General features: G+C 64.9%; 1 protein-coding gene across 6 annotated transcripts; it reads left to right on the top strand.

Moving 5' to 3' along the window:
• The first annotated feature begins 1784 nt into the window (after positions 1-1784).
• MUC4 (mucin 4, cell surface associated) lies at positions 1785-15684 on the top strand. Of its 6 annotated transcripts, XM_083848067.1 has the most exons (27): positions 1785-1995; positions 2421-5924; positions 6586-6725; positions 6980-7144; positions 7228-7383; positions 7609-7739; positions 8057-8145; positions 8265-8651; positions 8757-8876; positions 9082-9284; positions 9970-10048; positions 10224-10394; positions 10576-10677; positions 10883-11119; positions 11423-11557; positions 11690-11868; positions 11975-12134; positions 12211-12309; positions 12509-12691; positions 12773-12846; positions 13110-13174; positions 13408-13604; positions 13809-13977; positions 14063-14233; positions 14834-14871; positions 15011-15108; positions 15304-15684. In XM_083848067.1, the coding sequence occupies exons 1-27, from the start codon at positions 1920-1922 to the stop codon at positions 15358-15360; spliced, it is 7185 nt and encodes a 2394-aa protein (XP_083704193.1). In that variant the 5' UTR covers positions 1785-1919; the 3' UTR covers positions 15361-15684. The 6 variants fall into 6 exon arrangements, 5 of the variants coding, with proteins under 5 accessions (XP_083704193.1, XP_083704189.1, XP_083704190.1 ...); XM_083848063.1 differs by having other exon boundaries at positions 14834-15108; XM_083848064.1 differs by having other exon boundaries at positions 2430-5924; positions 14834-15108.
• Positions 15685-15735: the final 51 nt, after the last annotated feature.

Here is a 15735-nt window from a genome sequence, read left to right on the forward strand (position 1 = left end):
GGAGGGTGCCTGTGCCCGTCTCCTGGCTTCCTCCCTGCCAGCGCACGGGGACCAGAGTGTCCCTGAGCCCCCCGCAGAGGGACGCCGCGCGTTCCCAGGAGGGATGCAGCCATGCTCCCGTGGCACCCCGCAAGGGGACCCCCACGGCACAACCCCGGTTCCCCCCCTTTCCCCTCCCCGCGGCTCCAGCCGCCCCCGCGCCCCGCAGCAGATGTGCCGGGAGCCTGCTCGTGACTCATGCCCGGGCAGGGAGCGGCGAGCCCTGCGTCGCCCCCACCCACGCGAGGGGCGTTGTGCAACCGGGTGGCACCGCCAAGCCGCAGCCAGGTGCCGGGGAGGTGGGTGGGGGGCTGGCACCCCACAAGCCGGGGTGCCGGTGTTAATCCACCCCTAGCATGTGTTGGACCCCCCCCCCCCCCTCTAGCTGGGTTCCCCCAAGTTCCACCTCGCGCCAAGGGGGGGACCTTGGTGGCCAAGCCCTCCAGGGTGCTGGAGCACCTGAATGCGCAGGGGGGGTGGATGCGGTGGTCCCTGGGGTGTCCTCTGCCCCGTGTGCATGCAGAGGTGGTGGAGAAGTCCCCGTGAGTCACCCCGCTATGGCCACAGGTCCCTGGCACCTGCTGCTCCCCAGGGGACAGGCAGGTTTGGTGGTGCTGCTGGGGGGACACCTGTGTACAGGCAGCTGGGGCTCTCCCGTGCCTCAGTTTCCCCACCCAGAGCTGTCACGATGTGTCGTCGACATGGGATGGGTGTCGATGAAGTGAGGGAGGCGCAACGCCTTAACCAACTTGTTCCCCCCCCCCCCCCCCCCCTTTAAAAAATCCCGGAGCTGGAATAGGCCCTGAGAGGGAGGAAGCAAGCGTTTCTTTACCGTAACGGCTCCTGCCAGGTCCAGGGGGGGCCGTTGCACGCCAGGGTGAGTCTCGCCATCCTTCCCCTGGTTTAAGGTGACCTGCGAGCCAGGGGACGGCCCAGCCCATGTTAGAACAACCCCCCCGGCACGGATCTGCGTGGGTGTTTGCAATGGGATGCACTCCGATGGGCAGATAACCCCCCCCCACGCAAGGACTCCATTAAGGTCATCAGCCCTGAACGCAACGCCCCGCGCCTTCAGGGGCAAAGTTGGGGTGCCCCATGCGCTGCCCCCATCCCCAGAGAGCCCCCTAATAGCCAGGGTCCCTTTTGGGCAGCTGGGCTTATGCAGCATCCGGGACTGGATTTTTTTTTGGGGGGGCTGCATGAGCAGGGATCGCCCCCGAGCAGCAAAGCATCAGTGCGCTGGGGTAGGGCACGGCCATGGGTGTCGGGCAGGGGTGGGATGAGCACCACTGGGTCTCTGCGTGGCCTGGGGGGGCGATGCCATGCCCCCGGGATGGGGAAGGGTTAAGCAGCGCCGGACCCCGAGGCGGTGGGAGCTGCTCCCTTCCTTGTTCCTCCTTGGCGGCGAGCCCACGGGTGCCAGGGGTTATCGGCTGCCTGGTCAAGCGTGGCCAGGACGTGGCAGCAAACGGGGAGGGGTGGGTGCCGGGCTGGGGGGGAGCACCCCCTCCCAGCAGTGCTGGGGACCCCAGCCCCTCTCACCATCCCGTGTCCTCTTACAGCCCACCAGGTAGCCCCCAGCAGTTATCGACCCTACAGATACCCCCACCCTTGGGTGTCAACCATGGGGTCGGTCTAGGTAAGATCCCAAAGCCTCCCCATGGCTAAAGCAAGGACTAGGAGTGTCCCCCAGCACCAGCACGTCCCTAGGGCTGGGACACGGCCACCCCCTAAGGAATGGGGAGCTGTCGGTGCCCCGGGGCAGGGCGCGTGGCGCTGGTGGCAGCGGGAGGAGGGCTGGCACAGGGCAGTGCTCGCCGGCGGGGCCGCCCCGCTGCATCACTCCCCTCGGACACCGGGAGCCACGGGAGGTGCCAGCGATGCCGGGAGCCTGCTGCTGCCGCACCATGGGGTGCCGGTGGCCGCTCTGGAGCTGGGGGCTCTGGGTGCTGCTGGGTAAGTGCCGGGGTGGCCGATCCCACCTGGGTTACGGGTGACGGGCTGTGACGGTGCCGGCCGCTCTGCTTGTCCACAGCGGGGGCGCGGGACAGGCTCTGGGGTCAGGTCGCTGGAGCCATGAACGGTGGCATCCAGCAGTCCCCAAACTGACCCCAGTTTCCAAGTGTGCAGTGCTGGTGCGAGGCGTTCACACTCCATCGGCTCGCAGATCAGGTGGGGGATTTGTGCAAGGGGAAGGCACGAGCGCCGGGTGTCCGCCTCACTCTTGGTGTTTGTCCGGCTGCGGTGCCGGGGCTGCTCTTGGTGGCACGGGGACGCCTTCTTGAAGCAGCCAGGCACGGTGGGGAGGAGGGATGGGAACCACGATGCAGCAAAGGGCTGGCGTGCCTGTCCTGCCCTCGCTCACCTGCAAACCCTGCCAGGGGCTGCAGGAGCAGAGCCGGGCAGCATCTCCCGTGCAGCCGATAGCGCCGAGCTGCCTCCGGACGTGTCACCCACCGTGGCCAGGCTGGGCATGTGCCAGGTGTCCCCCAGCAGCGCAGCCAGCCCGCCGGAGCAGCCCTCTGTCCCCGGGGACAGTTCAGGTAACGCCACTCGGAGCAGGTCCCTGCCTGCCGGGGAGCTCGTCCCGGTACTGCCGAGCGCGACACACACGCCGCCGGGCGCAGGTAGGAGCGCCTTGTCCCTCCTCGCGGGTGATGTAGGGACGGAGATGACGGCAGCACAGGTCCCCACGAGCTCCAGCAAGGAGCAGGAGGAGCCCCCCGGCACAGCAGCTCTCTCTGGAGGGTTGGCAGCACGGGATATTCCCCAGGCAGGGGCTGGGTTTTCCTCCCCGAACCCTGCTGGCCATCCGCCCAGTGTCCCTCCAGCTCCTGCCACCCCTCAGCTGCTGTCCCCTGTGCCAGCAGGGCACGCGGTGGCTCTCACCGGTGGTGGGCCAGCCACAGCCATGTTGTCCCCAGCTCCATCTGTCCCCACTGAGAAGGGGACAGGCAGAACAGTGCCATCAGGCAGCAGCACTGCCCCTCAGCAGGCTCCGGAGGTGTTCAGGGGGCTGGAGAACATTGCTGGAGGGCCAAAACCGGGAACAGCCGCCCCTGTAGAGCAAAGGACCGTGCCCAAAGCACTTACAGGTGGTGCCAGTACGCTGACGGGTCACGTCCCAGCACCAGGCGGAGGTTTGTCTCCACCAGTGGCACTTGTCCTTGCTGCTCAACCGGTGCTGGGGACAAAAGCATCTTCCTCAGCCACAAGCAAAGCGACCGATGCCAGTGAGTTGGCGCAGCCCTACAGCGCTGTCACCGCAGAGGGGACGCTGGGGACAGCGTGGACCACCGTGCCATCCCGTGTCGAACACAGCACAGGGACAGCACCCCCTGCCATCAGCAAGAGTCCCACTGAGCCATACGCAACCACCGCGCTCCCGTCCCAAAAGGCCACACCAGAGCTGGACACGGCCACCTCTCCTCCTGCCACTGCAGCCAGCATCTCGCCGGCCTCCCCCGGGGACACGGGCCACTCCGTGGAGCCACCAGCAGCCCTGGCTGGCCGTGTCACCGACCCCACCATGTCAGCAGCCACTGGGGCTCCTCTCCATGCAGCCACAGAAGGATCCAGGACCCCACTGCCTGCAGTCCCCCCAGAAGCATCCTCAGCAGCGGTCACCTTTCCTCCTGCCACTGCTGCTGTCAGCGAGGCTGCGGAGCCAGGGACACCAGCCCCTGGCACTGCTGGAGCTGGGCTGCTTGGATCCAACCCTGCCACCCGTCCCCGTGCCACCACACCGTCCCTGGGACCACCAGCCGTGGCCCTGGATGTCACCGCCACAGCGCACGGCCCCACCGCGCCGCTTCCAGCCCTGGGAAATGCTGGGCTGGTGGCCGCTGGTGCTGGAGCCACAACGGGCACTGCCGCCCTGCACAGCGAGGCCACCCCCATGCAGCTGGACACGGGGCAGGTCCCCAGCACGGCCCCTGCTGTATCACTCCCTGGTGGTGGCCTCTCCCCTGGGCCCTCCTCTGCAGTCCCCAGGACCACCACGGCACAGGCGGATGGGGACAGATCCCCTCCGGCCAGCCCCAGCGTGGGCACGTCCCTGTCCCTCACGGATGGAGCAAAGCCGACGTCTTCCCTCCAAGGGTATGGCACCGGGACCCAGCCAGCTGCCCTCATTAGCAAAACTCCAATTAGTGAAGCAGGGCTGGGGACAGCATCACCAGCCAGCAGCGACACTACTGCGATGGCATGGGATGGCAGCTCCAGTGCCACCCCAGCTGCTTCAGGGGTACCCAGGACACTCAGCACCACTAAGGTACCATGGGCAAGCATCCCGTGGGACAGCAGTGCCACTGCAGGGGTGGCAGTGGGGGTGTCCCCATCCAGCAGCCCCCCGGAGGTGGCATCAGGCACCTCCCCGCTGTCCCCAGCCACCCTGCTGCCAGCGCTGGGTGCCCCTACTGCCCGTCCCGATGGCAGCACCGCCGGGCGAGCAGTGGGGACGGTGTCCCCGGGTGTGGGCTCCGACCCATCGGGGACAGCTCCCAGCCATGTCATCGTCACCACCGGGCCACCACCAGAGCCATCCACCCCAGGGACCGACGTCCCCAAAACCGAGCTGCCGCCGAGCTTTCCCCTCCTGGTCCCCAGAGGCAGTCGCTCGGCCCCGTCGGCCACAGCAGAGCCCAGCCCAGCTCCGGACACAGCCGTGCCCCTCGGCACCACCGCTGGCAGCCAGGATCCCCCACCTGTAACAGCTCAGCCTGCCCAAACCACAGCCACCGAGGGAGCCGGGGGCAGGTCCCGGCCAGCAGGAGACGGCAGCACCATGCAGGCAGCGCCAGGCTCGACCCCGCATGAAAGTCCTGCAGGTGATGCCCTGACAGCTACGCCCAGCGGTGGGAACACCTCCGTGGGGACAACTCCATCGGTGTCACCCCCAACCAGAGCCAGCAGCACTGCTCAGCCTGGCACGGCCACGCGGGAGCACAGCTACAGCACTGCTCAACCAACGGTGGGCAGGGGCACGGACACATCCCTGGGCACCTCGGGGGACGGGGCTGTGGGGCTGCCCCACACTCTGCCCACCCCTGCGGCTGGGGGTGCCGAGCCAGGCACCATCAGGGCCACCCCAGTGTCACCCTATGCACCGGGCAGCCAAAACCCTGTGGCAGGGGCAGGCACGGTGTCACCCACAGCGCCGGAGCCGGTCACAGCACCATCCCCTGTCCTCGGCCACAGCACGGCTGAGCCAGATGTGAGCATGTCCCCTCCCGTGCTTGGGGACACCAGTCCGGCGGTGGTGGCATCCTCTGTGACACCCAGCACCGGTGCCACCGGTCCGGCAGCAGGAAGAAGCGATGCCGGTCTCAGCACGGTCACAGCACCCTCCTCCACTGCCTCCAGCACCACCTCCGCTCTGTACAGCCCCCGTGTCCCCCCTGGGCCACCCAGCGAGGCCACCAGCAGCACCCATGGCCCAGCTGCTGAGGACAAGCCCTCTGTCGGGGCGTCCTCGCTGAGCACTGCCAGCACGTATACATGGGAAGCCACAGCCACATCCTGGACAGCCCCCGTCCCCTCCAGTGACACCGAAACGTCAGCTGGCTCCCCCAGCAGGGACACCCCCGTGGTGACCGGGCACACCACATCTGCCATGGCCAAGGCCACCGGCAGCACCCCGTCCCCCTCTGTCACCCACGGTGTCCCCACCGCCCCGGGCAGGGTGATGAGCCACGATGCCAGCCCTGCGTTTGCTGCCGTGCCCAGCCTGGCCGGAGGGACCCCGCCAGCAGCCACCAGCCCCACCGGGGCAGCGCCTGCTTTGGGGACACAGAGGGGACCGGCCACCGCACCGAGGACGCCTGCTCACACCACTGCCAGCCACGGACACCCGCTGTCTGAGCCCCAGCCCAGCCACGGGCTCGGTAAGTCGATTTTCTTCCTCCTTAAGGCGATGAAGAGGAGGGGGCTGTGGGCTGGCAGAGCACCATGGTCACAGTAGGAAGAGCCCCAAAGCCCTGGGGGGTTCGTCCCCGTCCGTGCATCCCTAGCTCCCCGCTCACCACTGCAGGGGCCAAACCCTGCACCCCTTCCCCATCCCAGCTCTCCTTCTTTTTGTGTTTTTTTTTTGCCTTAACTTTTACAGCTGAAGCGAGTGGAATCACCAAAATACCTGCTCACAATTTTGCCCAAATCCCACCCGGGAAGCAGCGGGGTTTGTAGGGTTAAGCATCTGCAGGCATAGAGCCCCCCCGCCCCGCCCGCCTTAGGACGTGCCGGGCACAGCGCGTCGGGTTCGTTATTCACGGCATTCCAGCCCAAAATTGGAGGAGTCACCGAAGTGGCTCATTTCCTCCAGATGCGAGCCCTGCTTGAGTCACCCGAGACCAAATTGGGTTAAAAATCGTGACAGGATCGGGGCGGGCGGGGGCACCCCGGGGGACGGCTCTCCGGAGGAGCTCTCCTCGTCTGTCATTCCTAAAATTGCATCCCACGGCACGAGGGCATGCTTGTCTTGGCTGCGAGAAAGCTGGGGCAGAAGTTAATCGTTTCTAACCTTCTCCATTAATCTCCTGCCCGTCCCAGGCCCGGCGGTGTCCCTGTACCCGTTCGGCGCGGAGGGAGGTGACAGGGAGTGCATCCAGCGGATGGTGGACTTTAATTCCCCCTTGTTCAAGCCGGAGATCGGGTTCCCCTTCGGGAAGGCGCTGCGTGACTCCCTCTACGTGAGTTTCTGTGGCCGCAGAGCGTGTAAGGGCTGTACAGCTCCATAGGAAAAAAAAAAAAAACAAAAAAAACAACACACACAGAGACACAAAAATGGAACAGAAACATAATTTAATCTGAATGTTATTTTTTCCCAGCTTAAAATAGACATTTACTGCTTGCACATGTGCAGAGTAGGGATTAAAATCCCCCCAGGCCAGGGGGAACCGCCCGGGGAGCCGGGCGCCAGCGCCTAATGGGTGATTTCGGTCAGTTTACAGACAACGGGCAAATCATTTTCCCACCCACGGACAACGTCGTCCCCTCCAACCCCAACCCGCCTGCCCGGGGATTCAGCGGCCGCGAGGCGCTGCCGACGGTGGCCGTGTTTTGGGAGGACGCAGATTTCTCGCGTGGCGTCGGCACCACCTGGTACCAGGTCGGGGCCGCCGGGGACCTGCGCCCGGAGATCTCAGTGCCCCCACCAGCCCTCACCCACTGACCCCCCCTTGCAAAAAGCAGGAGTACCCCACCCTCGGATCTACCCGAGACCCCCTCGTCCGTGATGTGGAGGCGAAAATTGAGAAATACCTGAAAACTCCATACACAGCGAGATGGACCCTGAAGGTGACGTGGGAGAAGGCCCCGGCGTACCCGTCCCAGCAGGACGATGCTCAGGTGAGCGCAGGGCAGCCAGGTGACAAAGGGGACAGCCACCAGCGATGGGGCATGGCAGAGCCCAGCCGGATGGGGTATTTGGGGGTCTCGCTTTGGTTTTGCCCAGCCCCACACCAGGGCACAATGTATTTTTACATTTCAATCCTTCTGCACCCTCGGTCTGTGCTTCGGGGAGAGGGGAGGGAGGTTCTGGGGGTGCTAACGGGGCGCTGCGGGTTCCCACAGACCAGCACGTACCAGGCCGTCCTCTCCACCGACGGGAACCAGTCCTTCGCCCTGCTGCTGTACCAGGACGGCGGCATGAGGTGGGACTACGCCGGGCTGGCAGCCGGGAACGTGCTGATCGGCTTCTCCAGGTGCCGTGTCCCCACGTCTGTGTGTGTTTTGGGGCACCTTGTATTCCTCCACCATGCTGGGCCTCACCATCAGAGGCCTCCAGCCCGGGAGAGCCCAGCTCCCACCTCGCGTAACCCCATCCCATTTAAACCCTCTCTCTGCAAACTGGCAGGAAAACCCACGGAGCCCCCCAGCCTGGAACCCTGCCGGGCTCTCTGTGCTGAGCCATCGCCCCGCCGCAGCCCTTCCCCTTCTTGCTTGGCAGGCAGCGGTGATGGGGGACGTGGGAGGGAGACCCCAACCCAACCCTAACCCCAGACCCGCTCTCTTTACACAGCGGCGATGGGTATGCCCAAAACAACGAGCTGACTCAAAAGCCACCGGCTGTTAAGTACCGACCCGACCAGCACCGCAGCTCTGGCACCGGTACAACACCCTTGGTCCGGGGTTTGTGGGGGGACGGATGGTGTCAGGACCTCCCTGTGGGGTTTTGGTGGTCGCTGCAGCTCCAATGTGTGTGTGTTGTTCTCCTGTCGTCCCCCCAGACGTGCGGGGGCTGTGGCTGTACCGGCTGGACAGCCGCGGCCGGGTGAACTACCGGCTGCGGTGCCTGGCGTGGCTGCAGGCACAGCCTGCCCCGGCCACCTGGAGCACGGAGCTGCCACCCTGCCCCTGCTCGCGGCCCCAGGCCGAGCTGGACCCCCGCTATCGCCGGAGCAGAGGTGCTGAGCGTGGGGCTGAGCCCCCTCCCGCAGCCGGGGCGGCTGCCACCCCCCGGGACATCTCAGACCCGGCAGACACCGCCGTGAGGGTGCTGCGCACCGCGTCCCCCAGCCGGGCAGGTGCTGGGGTGCGGTGTGTGTACCGAGGCACGAGCTTTCTGGAGGGCTGGCAGGAGAGAGCCTGGAGCCCACCCACCCACACCACGGCCGGTAAGTGGGCACAGTGCTCCCTAAAGCACCCACAGGGTCCCCCCGTGCACCGGGTGCTCTCCAGGCGCAGCGGGGTCCTGGCACCCATCTGCCCTCCTCCCGCAGACGAGGAGCTGGAGGCGTTCGAGTGGTGCTGCCAGCGCGTGGGGAAGCCCCGGTTCTGCACCAGGTTTGCCGAGAAGAGACCGAGGACCGGCTGCGAGGGATACGTGCCGCCCACCCCCGGTGAGTCCCCAGGGTCCCTCTCCTCTGTGCCGGGGCAGGTGGCACGGCCATACGTGGTCCCTGCGCCAGGCAGAGCCACCCGCACTTCGCAGCATCCTGATGGAGACTGCTGAGCACTGTGATTTGCCCTCCTCCATGCGATGACACCAGCATTCGTTTTCCTTCCTCCCCCCCCCAAAATATCTCCATCTCCTTCGGACCCCAGCCAGTGCCTTCGGGGACCCCCACATCACCACCCTGGATGGCCTCACCTACACGTTCAATGGCCTCGGGGACTTTGTCCTGCTGCAGGTCAGCGATGCCCAGAGCAGCTTCGTGCTGCAAGGGCGCACGGCCCGGACCGGCACAGCCCAGGCCACCAACTTCGTGGCCTTCGCTGCCCAGTACGTCTCCAGCACCACCACCACAGTGAGTAGGAGTGACCCAGGAATTGGTTTGAGCATCTAACGGGACAGGTCCCTCGGGCAGTTTGGGTGTTGCATCTGCATGTACCTACAAGTGCTCGGGACCAAAGGAACATCCTGCCACCTCCCGTCAGCCCAGCAAGCTGCTAAGGGCAGTGGGTTGGGCTAAGACTAACGAGGCACGGCTCTGACACTTCTTGCAAGCTGTCCAGCATGGACCTGGAGCCCTGCAGGGACACGGGCTGCTCCAGCCCTCTCGCTGCACCCCGACCACCTTTGGACATGGTAGTGCCTGTGCGTGCTCTTCCTTGCTTTGCAGAATTGCTCCCCGCACCCGTTTCAGTAAGCAACATCTCCCAGCGTCACCAGAAGGAGCCCCTGAGCAGCAGGAGAGAGCCTGGAGCCCACCACCGCAGCTCTCCATGTTCCAAGGGTCAGCCAAGCAGCGGTGGCAGCCTGGATGTGCCCCGGGACGGTGGCAGCAAGGGGCAGTTCTCCATCTTCACCCATACAACCACCCAAGCTGCATTATATTGCATTTGCTTGGGGTGACGAGCGTGCCAGCATGGCCCCCGGGCTGAATATCTCTGCTGGGGCTGGAGAAGGACGGGGTGTAGCATCACGTCCCCAGCAGGAGGTGGGGAGGGACGAGCGGAGGGGCTGATGGGGACATCTATTGCCATTTGCAGGTTGAGTGGACTTTGGGGAGCCAGGGTGACATCCAAGTCCTCCTGAACTACCAAACCATCCAGTTTTCCTACTCCCAAGGTGAGCAGGAGGTGGTGTTAAAATGTTCGGTGTGTCTGGGGGGTGTTGAGGGGTGTCCCTATCCCACGGGGACCTGGCCAGGGGGTTGGGGAGAGCTCACCTCCCCGAATTCAGAGGCATCACTTCAGACCCAGACTCACGTGGGCTCTCCCCTTGTGTTCATATCCCCTTGCAGACATGGGTGCCGAGGTGCACTACAGCCCTGGGGTGCTGCTGGTCAACGCCTCCTCCGTCACGGCCACCTTTGACGGCACCGTCTCCATCTCCATCTCAGCCAGCGCCGGGCTCCTCAGCGCGGTGTGCAGCCTGCCGGATCGGTACCGCAACAGCACCAAGGGCCTCCTGGGTGAGGGCACTGCCAGCTGGGCCACAGCAGCCTCATTTCTCCTCCGGCATGCCTGCAGGGCCAGGGTGCAAGGTCCCCTTCACACGCCAAAGCGGGCGGCAGAGGCGGTGGGAGCGTGGTTCTGGGTGTCCCTTGGTGACACCAGAGAGGGGACCCCAATCCTGCGGCGGTGCTCCCACAGGTGTGTGGGACAACAACCCCGCAGATGACTTCCAGATGCCGAACGGAACCATCATCCCTGTGAACAGCAGCGAGGAGGAGATCTTCAGCTACGGGATGACCTGTAAGGCTGGGCTTGGGATCCACCCTGGCCATCCCTGCGCTCCAGCACCTTCTGGCCATGTTTTGGCTAGGGAGATTTGGACATTTCTCTCGGCAAGACTGGTGCCAGGGAACCCTTTGGTCTCTTTATTGCTCCATGTAAACCATCCCTGAAGAGAACAAACTTTAAAAACCGAAGGCCCTACCCACGGTGTACTCTCTTGCAGGGGCTGTTGGAGAGCACAGCCTGTTCGCCCAGCCCCTGGCCACACCGGAGAAGAACTTCACCCCCATCTTCTTGTCTCGGCTGTGGCAGGAGAACGAAAGCCAGTACCAGCGGGCAGCCTCGCAGTGCCGCGGCAGCAAGGAGTGCATCTACGACACGCTGAGCACGGGGGACGTGACTCTGGGCCTGGCCACCCAGAGCCTCGTGGAGGACTTCCAGGAGAAGAAGACGGCGCTCAGTAAGTGGAGCAGGTCCTCAGCTCCACGAGGGCATGGGCTTGGATAACGACTCCTGAGGTCCAAGGTCTTGGATTTTTCTCCACACCTGGGAGGTGCCACCAGCAGGATAGATGCCACCAAGGTCTTGAGTTGCATTGCCTGGCTGGCTGCTCTCCAGCCCTGGAGATGCCATCTAGGGGGGATTTTTGGTGGGCAGTCACAGCTACACCTCCCTGGGGTCTGTCCCCTCCTGGCCAAGAGGGACACAGAGCCAAAGGATGTCAAGGCCACACAGCAAGCACACCGGGCTGCTGTTTCCTCAGATGCTTTCCCTCCCGTCATCACCGGCGACCCGTCGCTCACAGCCTTCAGGACGCAGCGGGTCACGAGGCAGTACCGAGCTGAGGGGCCGGGCGCGCTCTTTGTCCCCCACATCTCCCCGGAGCTCAACATTTCGGGTAGGGATGGGGACAGCGGGCAGCCGGGGCAGGATGGGCACCGCACAGACACCGGGCTCCAGGAGGAACCCCTCCAGGAGGACAGGGATGTGACCCCCACTGCGTGCCCACTTCCTCCTCTGGCTCCCGCAGAGAACGGCACCCTGACGTGGGAGCCCCGCGGGACGGCCCCGCTCAGCGTCACCCTGCAGGCCGTGGGCTCCCAGCACCTCGCCGCCCTCCTCCAGCTCAGCTTCACCCTCTGCAGCTGCCGCACGAGCCACGAGTGCGACTACAACGACACGGCCACCGTCAATGGCTCCTCCCTGCAGGTAACAGCATGGGGCAGCGCCACGTGCCGGGAAGCTCCTCCGGCACCATCCTCTCTTCCCATCCATCCTCGTGTCCCCTAAGCCGGTGTCCCCGTCCCCTTGGCAGCTGGCAGCCTGCAGGTGTGACGACGGCTACTCGGGTCCCTTCTGCCAGCACCCACCGGACCCTTGCGCCCAGGGGTGCTTCCCTGGGGTGGGCTGCGACCCGCTCGCTGGCTGCGACCCCTGCCCGCCCGGCCTGACGGGTGACGGGAGGCACTGCTCAGGTGATGAGGGCTGGCTTTGGGGAGGAATGGGGTGCCAAAGGGCTTTGCCTGGTGCCATGCAGCGTTGCCCCCGCAGATATCGACGAGTGCGCGCAGGGGACGGCGTGTCCGGGGAACGGCACCTGCACCAACACCGTGGGCAGCTATACCTGCTCCTGCCCAGCTGGTGTGGAGGGTGAGTGATGGCATCCTGGGATGTGCTTTGGGATCTCGGCCCCAAAAAAGGCAAAAAAAAAAAAAAAAAAAAGAGGGGAAGAAAGGCAGCGCAGCGTGGGAGCGGCGAGGATGGAGCAGTGCACTTTGACCAGTGCCTGCCCCTGAGCTGTGTGGGCGCAGACTGGTGTCCCTGTGTCACCCCTGCTCCCGTCCAGCAGGCGAGGGGCTGGGCTGCGGCACAGCCTGCGGGTCCCAGTCCTGCCCCGAGGGCTTCTGCAGCAACGGGGGACGCTGCCACCTGCACCCCTCCTCCTGTGCGCCCGCCTGTGTGTGTCCCCCGGCCTTCACTGACCATCGCTGCCTGGTGGCAGGGGAGGACTTTCGGCCCCCAGCCAGCCCAGGTGGGTGCCTGTGCCCCGTGCCCCATCCCGGCTCGGCCAGCCCTGGGGCACAAAAGGCACCGCTGTGGTTTTGCCCGGCAGATCTGCCCCGGAGGAGTGTGTGTCTGCGGGTCAGGGCTCTGCAAAATGCCACAGCTGGGGAAGTCAATGTCACCGTACGTAGCTGGCAGGGGACGGGGTGTCACTGTGGCTCAGGGATGGGGGGATGTCACGGCGTGGGGTGCCCGTGCCTCCTGCACCCCGTGCATCCCCTCCCATGGCATCCCAGCAGCTCCTGGGCCATGGCTGTCACCTTCCCATGTGCTCCCCACTGCCACATGCCAGGTCCCCAAGGCAGGAACGAGACCCAAGAAGCCCTTGGGGCTGGGGCACGGTGCCCACAGCCCCTCCTCTAACTCCCCCACACCCCTTGGCACAGGTCTCGGCCATCCTGGGCTCCCTGGAGGTGAAGGCTTTCCAGAGCAACACCAACATCACCCGCATGTGAGTGTCGAGCAGACGAGGCGAGGGTTGGGGCACAAAGGGCATTTCCCCCTGGGCCACCCAGGATTCTATTTATCCAGCCCCAAAACTGTTAAACCCTTGGAAATACCTTACAGTAATGAGCCCCCCCCTTTCCCTCCCTGCCCACACGTGGGGAAACTGAGGCACGGTGCAGCCTGGCCGCCCTGCTCAGTGCTGGCGGGGATGCCAGCAGCCGGCTCCTCTCTCCGCAGGGCAGCTGCTGGCTTCGCCTTCGCCGTGGTGGCCGAGTTCAACTACGGCAGCAGCGGCTCCGTGATCCGCTTCCTGAACGAGGAGCTGGTGGGGGCCATCGCCAGCGCCTTCAACGGGCGGCGGGGACAGCGGGATGTGGGCACACACCTCCTCTTTGAGCACCTGCACCTGGACAATGTCACCGACGTGGTGAAACGTGAGTGCCCCCGGCACCGTGGTGTCCCCACGGCCCATCCCCTGCCACCCGGCGTGCCCTGGGGTTTGTGGGGTGGAGGAGAGGGCTCGGTGGTGATTCCCATCCAAGGGATCCGGCTCTGGGGGACCTGGGGATGCTGCCCCAAAACCCATGGACACCCCGAATTATGGGCCACACAGCCAAACCCGTGCCATCTCTCGCCAGTGACGGTGGCGGAGCTGAGGCACTACTTCTCCTGCGCTCTGTACGGCTACGAAGGCTACCAGCTGGACTACGTGGGGACCTCCGGCTTCCTCTGCATCTCCCCTTGCAAGAAGGGCTACTGCCAGCATGGCGGCCGGTGCCAGCACCTGCCCGAGGGCCCCACGTGCAGGTAGGTAGCAGTGACACCGCAGTGGAGGCCACCCCATGTAGCCGCCTCTCCCCGCAGCCAAACCTTGGCTCCGTCCCCTCCGCAGCTGCACCCCCTTCTCCATCTTCTCCCCGGCCGGTGCACGGTGTGAGCAGCTCGCCGTCAGCCTCGCCGCCTTCCTCGGCATCCTGCTGGGGGCCCTGGCTTTGCTCTGCCTCCTGCTCGCCGCCGCCTGCCTCGCCTTGCGCCTCTGCCGCCGGCACCGGGACCCCTGGGGGTGAGTGAGGGGCTCGGGGCAGCGGGGGCTGGACCCACACGGGATGGGTGCTGTGGGGTGTGAGAGCAGCAGGGAATTTTGGCTGGGCCTCAGGAAGAGGTTTGCCAGGATGAAAATGTAGTGGAAAATCCATGCTGGGGAAAAAAGGGCAAAGGGTGCTGCTGCCCTGGGGAAGGGGCTGAGCAGGGCCCAGCCCCTGCTGCAGGTACCTGGTACAATAACATCAGTGGGGTGATTTCAGCTTCCTTTTTCACCCCTGTGTCAGAAATTATTTGCATTTCTTCCTCATCCCACCCAGTGCTTGGTTACAGAAGGGCTTTCCATTTGACTTGAATTTGAATGCCATCCAAATGTTCTCCACTGAAACTCATGGTCCCCTGGAAAGAGTTGGGCAGGGAAGTGTTGGCTGTCACTTGTACTTGGGGCTGGGCAAGAAATGGTGTGTGTGTGCAATAGCAGGGGCTTTTTTCCCTTAAATCCCTGTCCCGAAGCCCCATCTACCCCACACTCAGTCACTGCTCCCCACACTGGAAATGGGACAAGGCAGGGGCTCTCCCAGCTCCCCTGACCCATTGTCCCCATTCTGTGCCCCTCTCCTAGGACCAAGGACACCTTCTGGAGGCCTCGGCAGTTCTCCTGTGAGCACACCCTGCAGCCCAACCCAGCCTGCCTCTGCTTTGTGAGGCAGCCATTCCCCAGCTCGGGCACATGCTGGGTCACTGGGGTGGCTCTGTGCCCCCCAGTGTCCCCCAGCTCTGCTCCTCTCCCCCACCCCAGCCCTGACGAAGGCAGCAGAGAGAGCAGAGAGCACCCGCTCCCACGGCTCAGGAAGGCTCTGGGAGCCGCAGCTCCAGGCCATCGACCCATCCGTCCAGGTCTGCCTGGGGTTATTGCCCCCTGCGTAGGGTGGCGCTGGCCTGGCCGGGCACCGATGTCCTTGTCCCGGGGCTCAAAGTCCATCAGAGCTGCCCTGCTGTGCCCGCTCCCAAAACATCGGGGACGTCAGGGGCTGCACTGCTACTGGGGCTCGTAGCAAAACCAGCACCGCTTGTCCCATCTCTTCTTTCCAGATAAGGATCAAGAGACCCCAGGTCAGGGCTCCAAACCAACCTTCCCTGCAGCCGTAGCCTCCCTGCAGCCTCCCCAGCAGCGAGACGTGGCCGCTCTCGGGGGTCCCGGCATCCGTGCCCACCCGGGGCAGGGGCAGCATCGGATGGGGGGCTCCGGGCACGTGCCCGCTGGGCATGGTGCATCGCATCTGGGGGCTGTGGGAGGTGCCTGTGCTACTGGGGGGCTGCTTGGGTCAGCAAAGCGGGGGTCTCGCCATCTGCTGAGGACCTGCAGAAGTGACTGGGGTCATCCATGGGTGAGTCTGTCTGGTGTGCCCCTGCACAGCACAGCTGGGCCCAGGGATCATGACCCGTTATGAACAGAATAAATGTGAAATGACAGCATGCTGCTGCGTAGTGTGCGCACCCCACCTTACAGCTCCCCGAGATTGG

This window comes from Anser anser (genome assembly GCF_964211835.1).
Source record: "Anser anser genome assembly, chromosome: 9".
In the NCBI taxonomy this organism is placed as follows: domain Eukaryota; kingdom Metazoa; phylum Chordata; class Aves; order Anseriformes; family Anatidae; genus Anser; species Anser anser.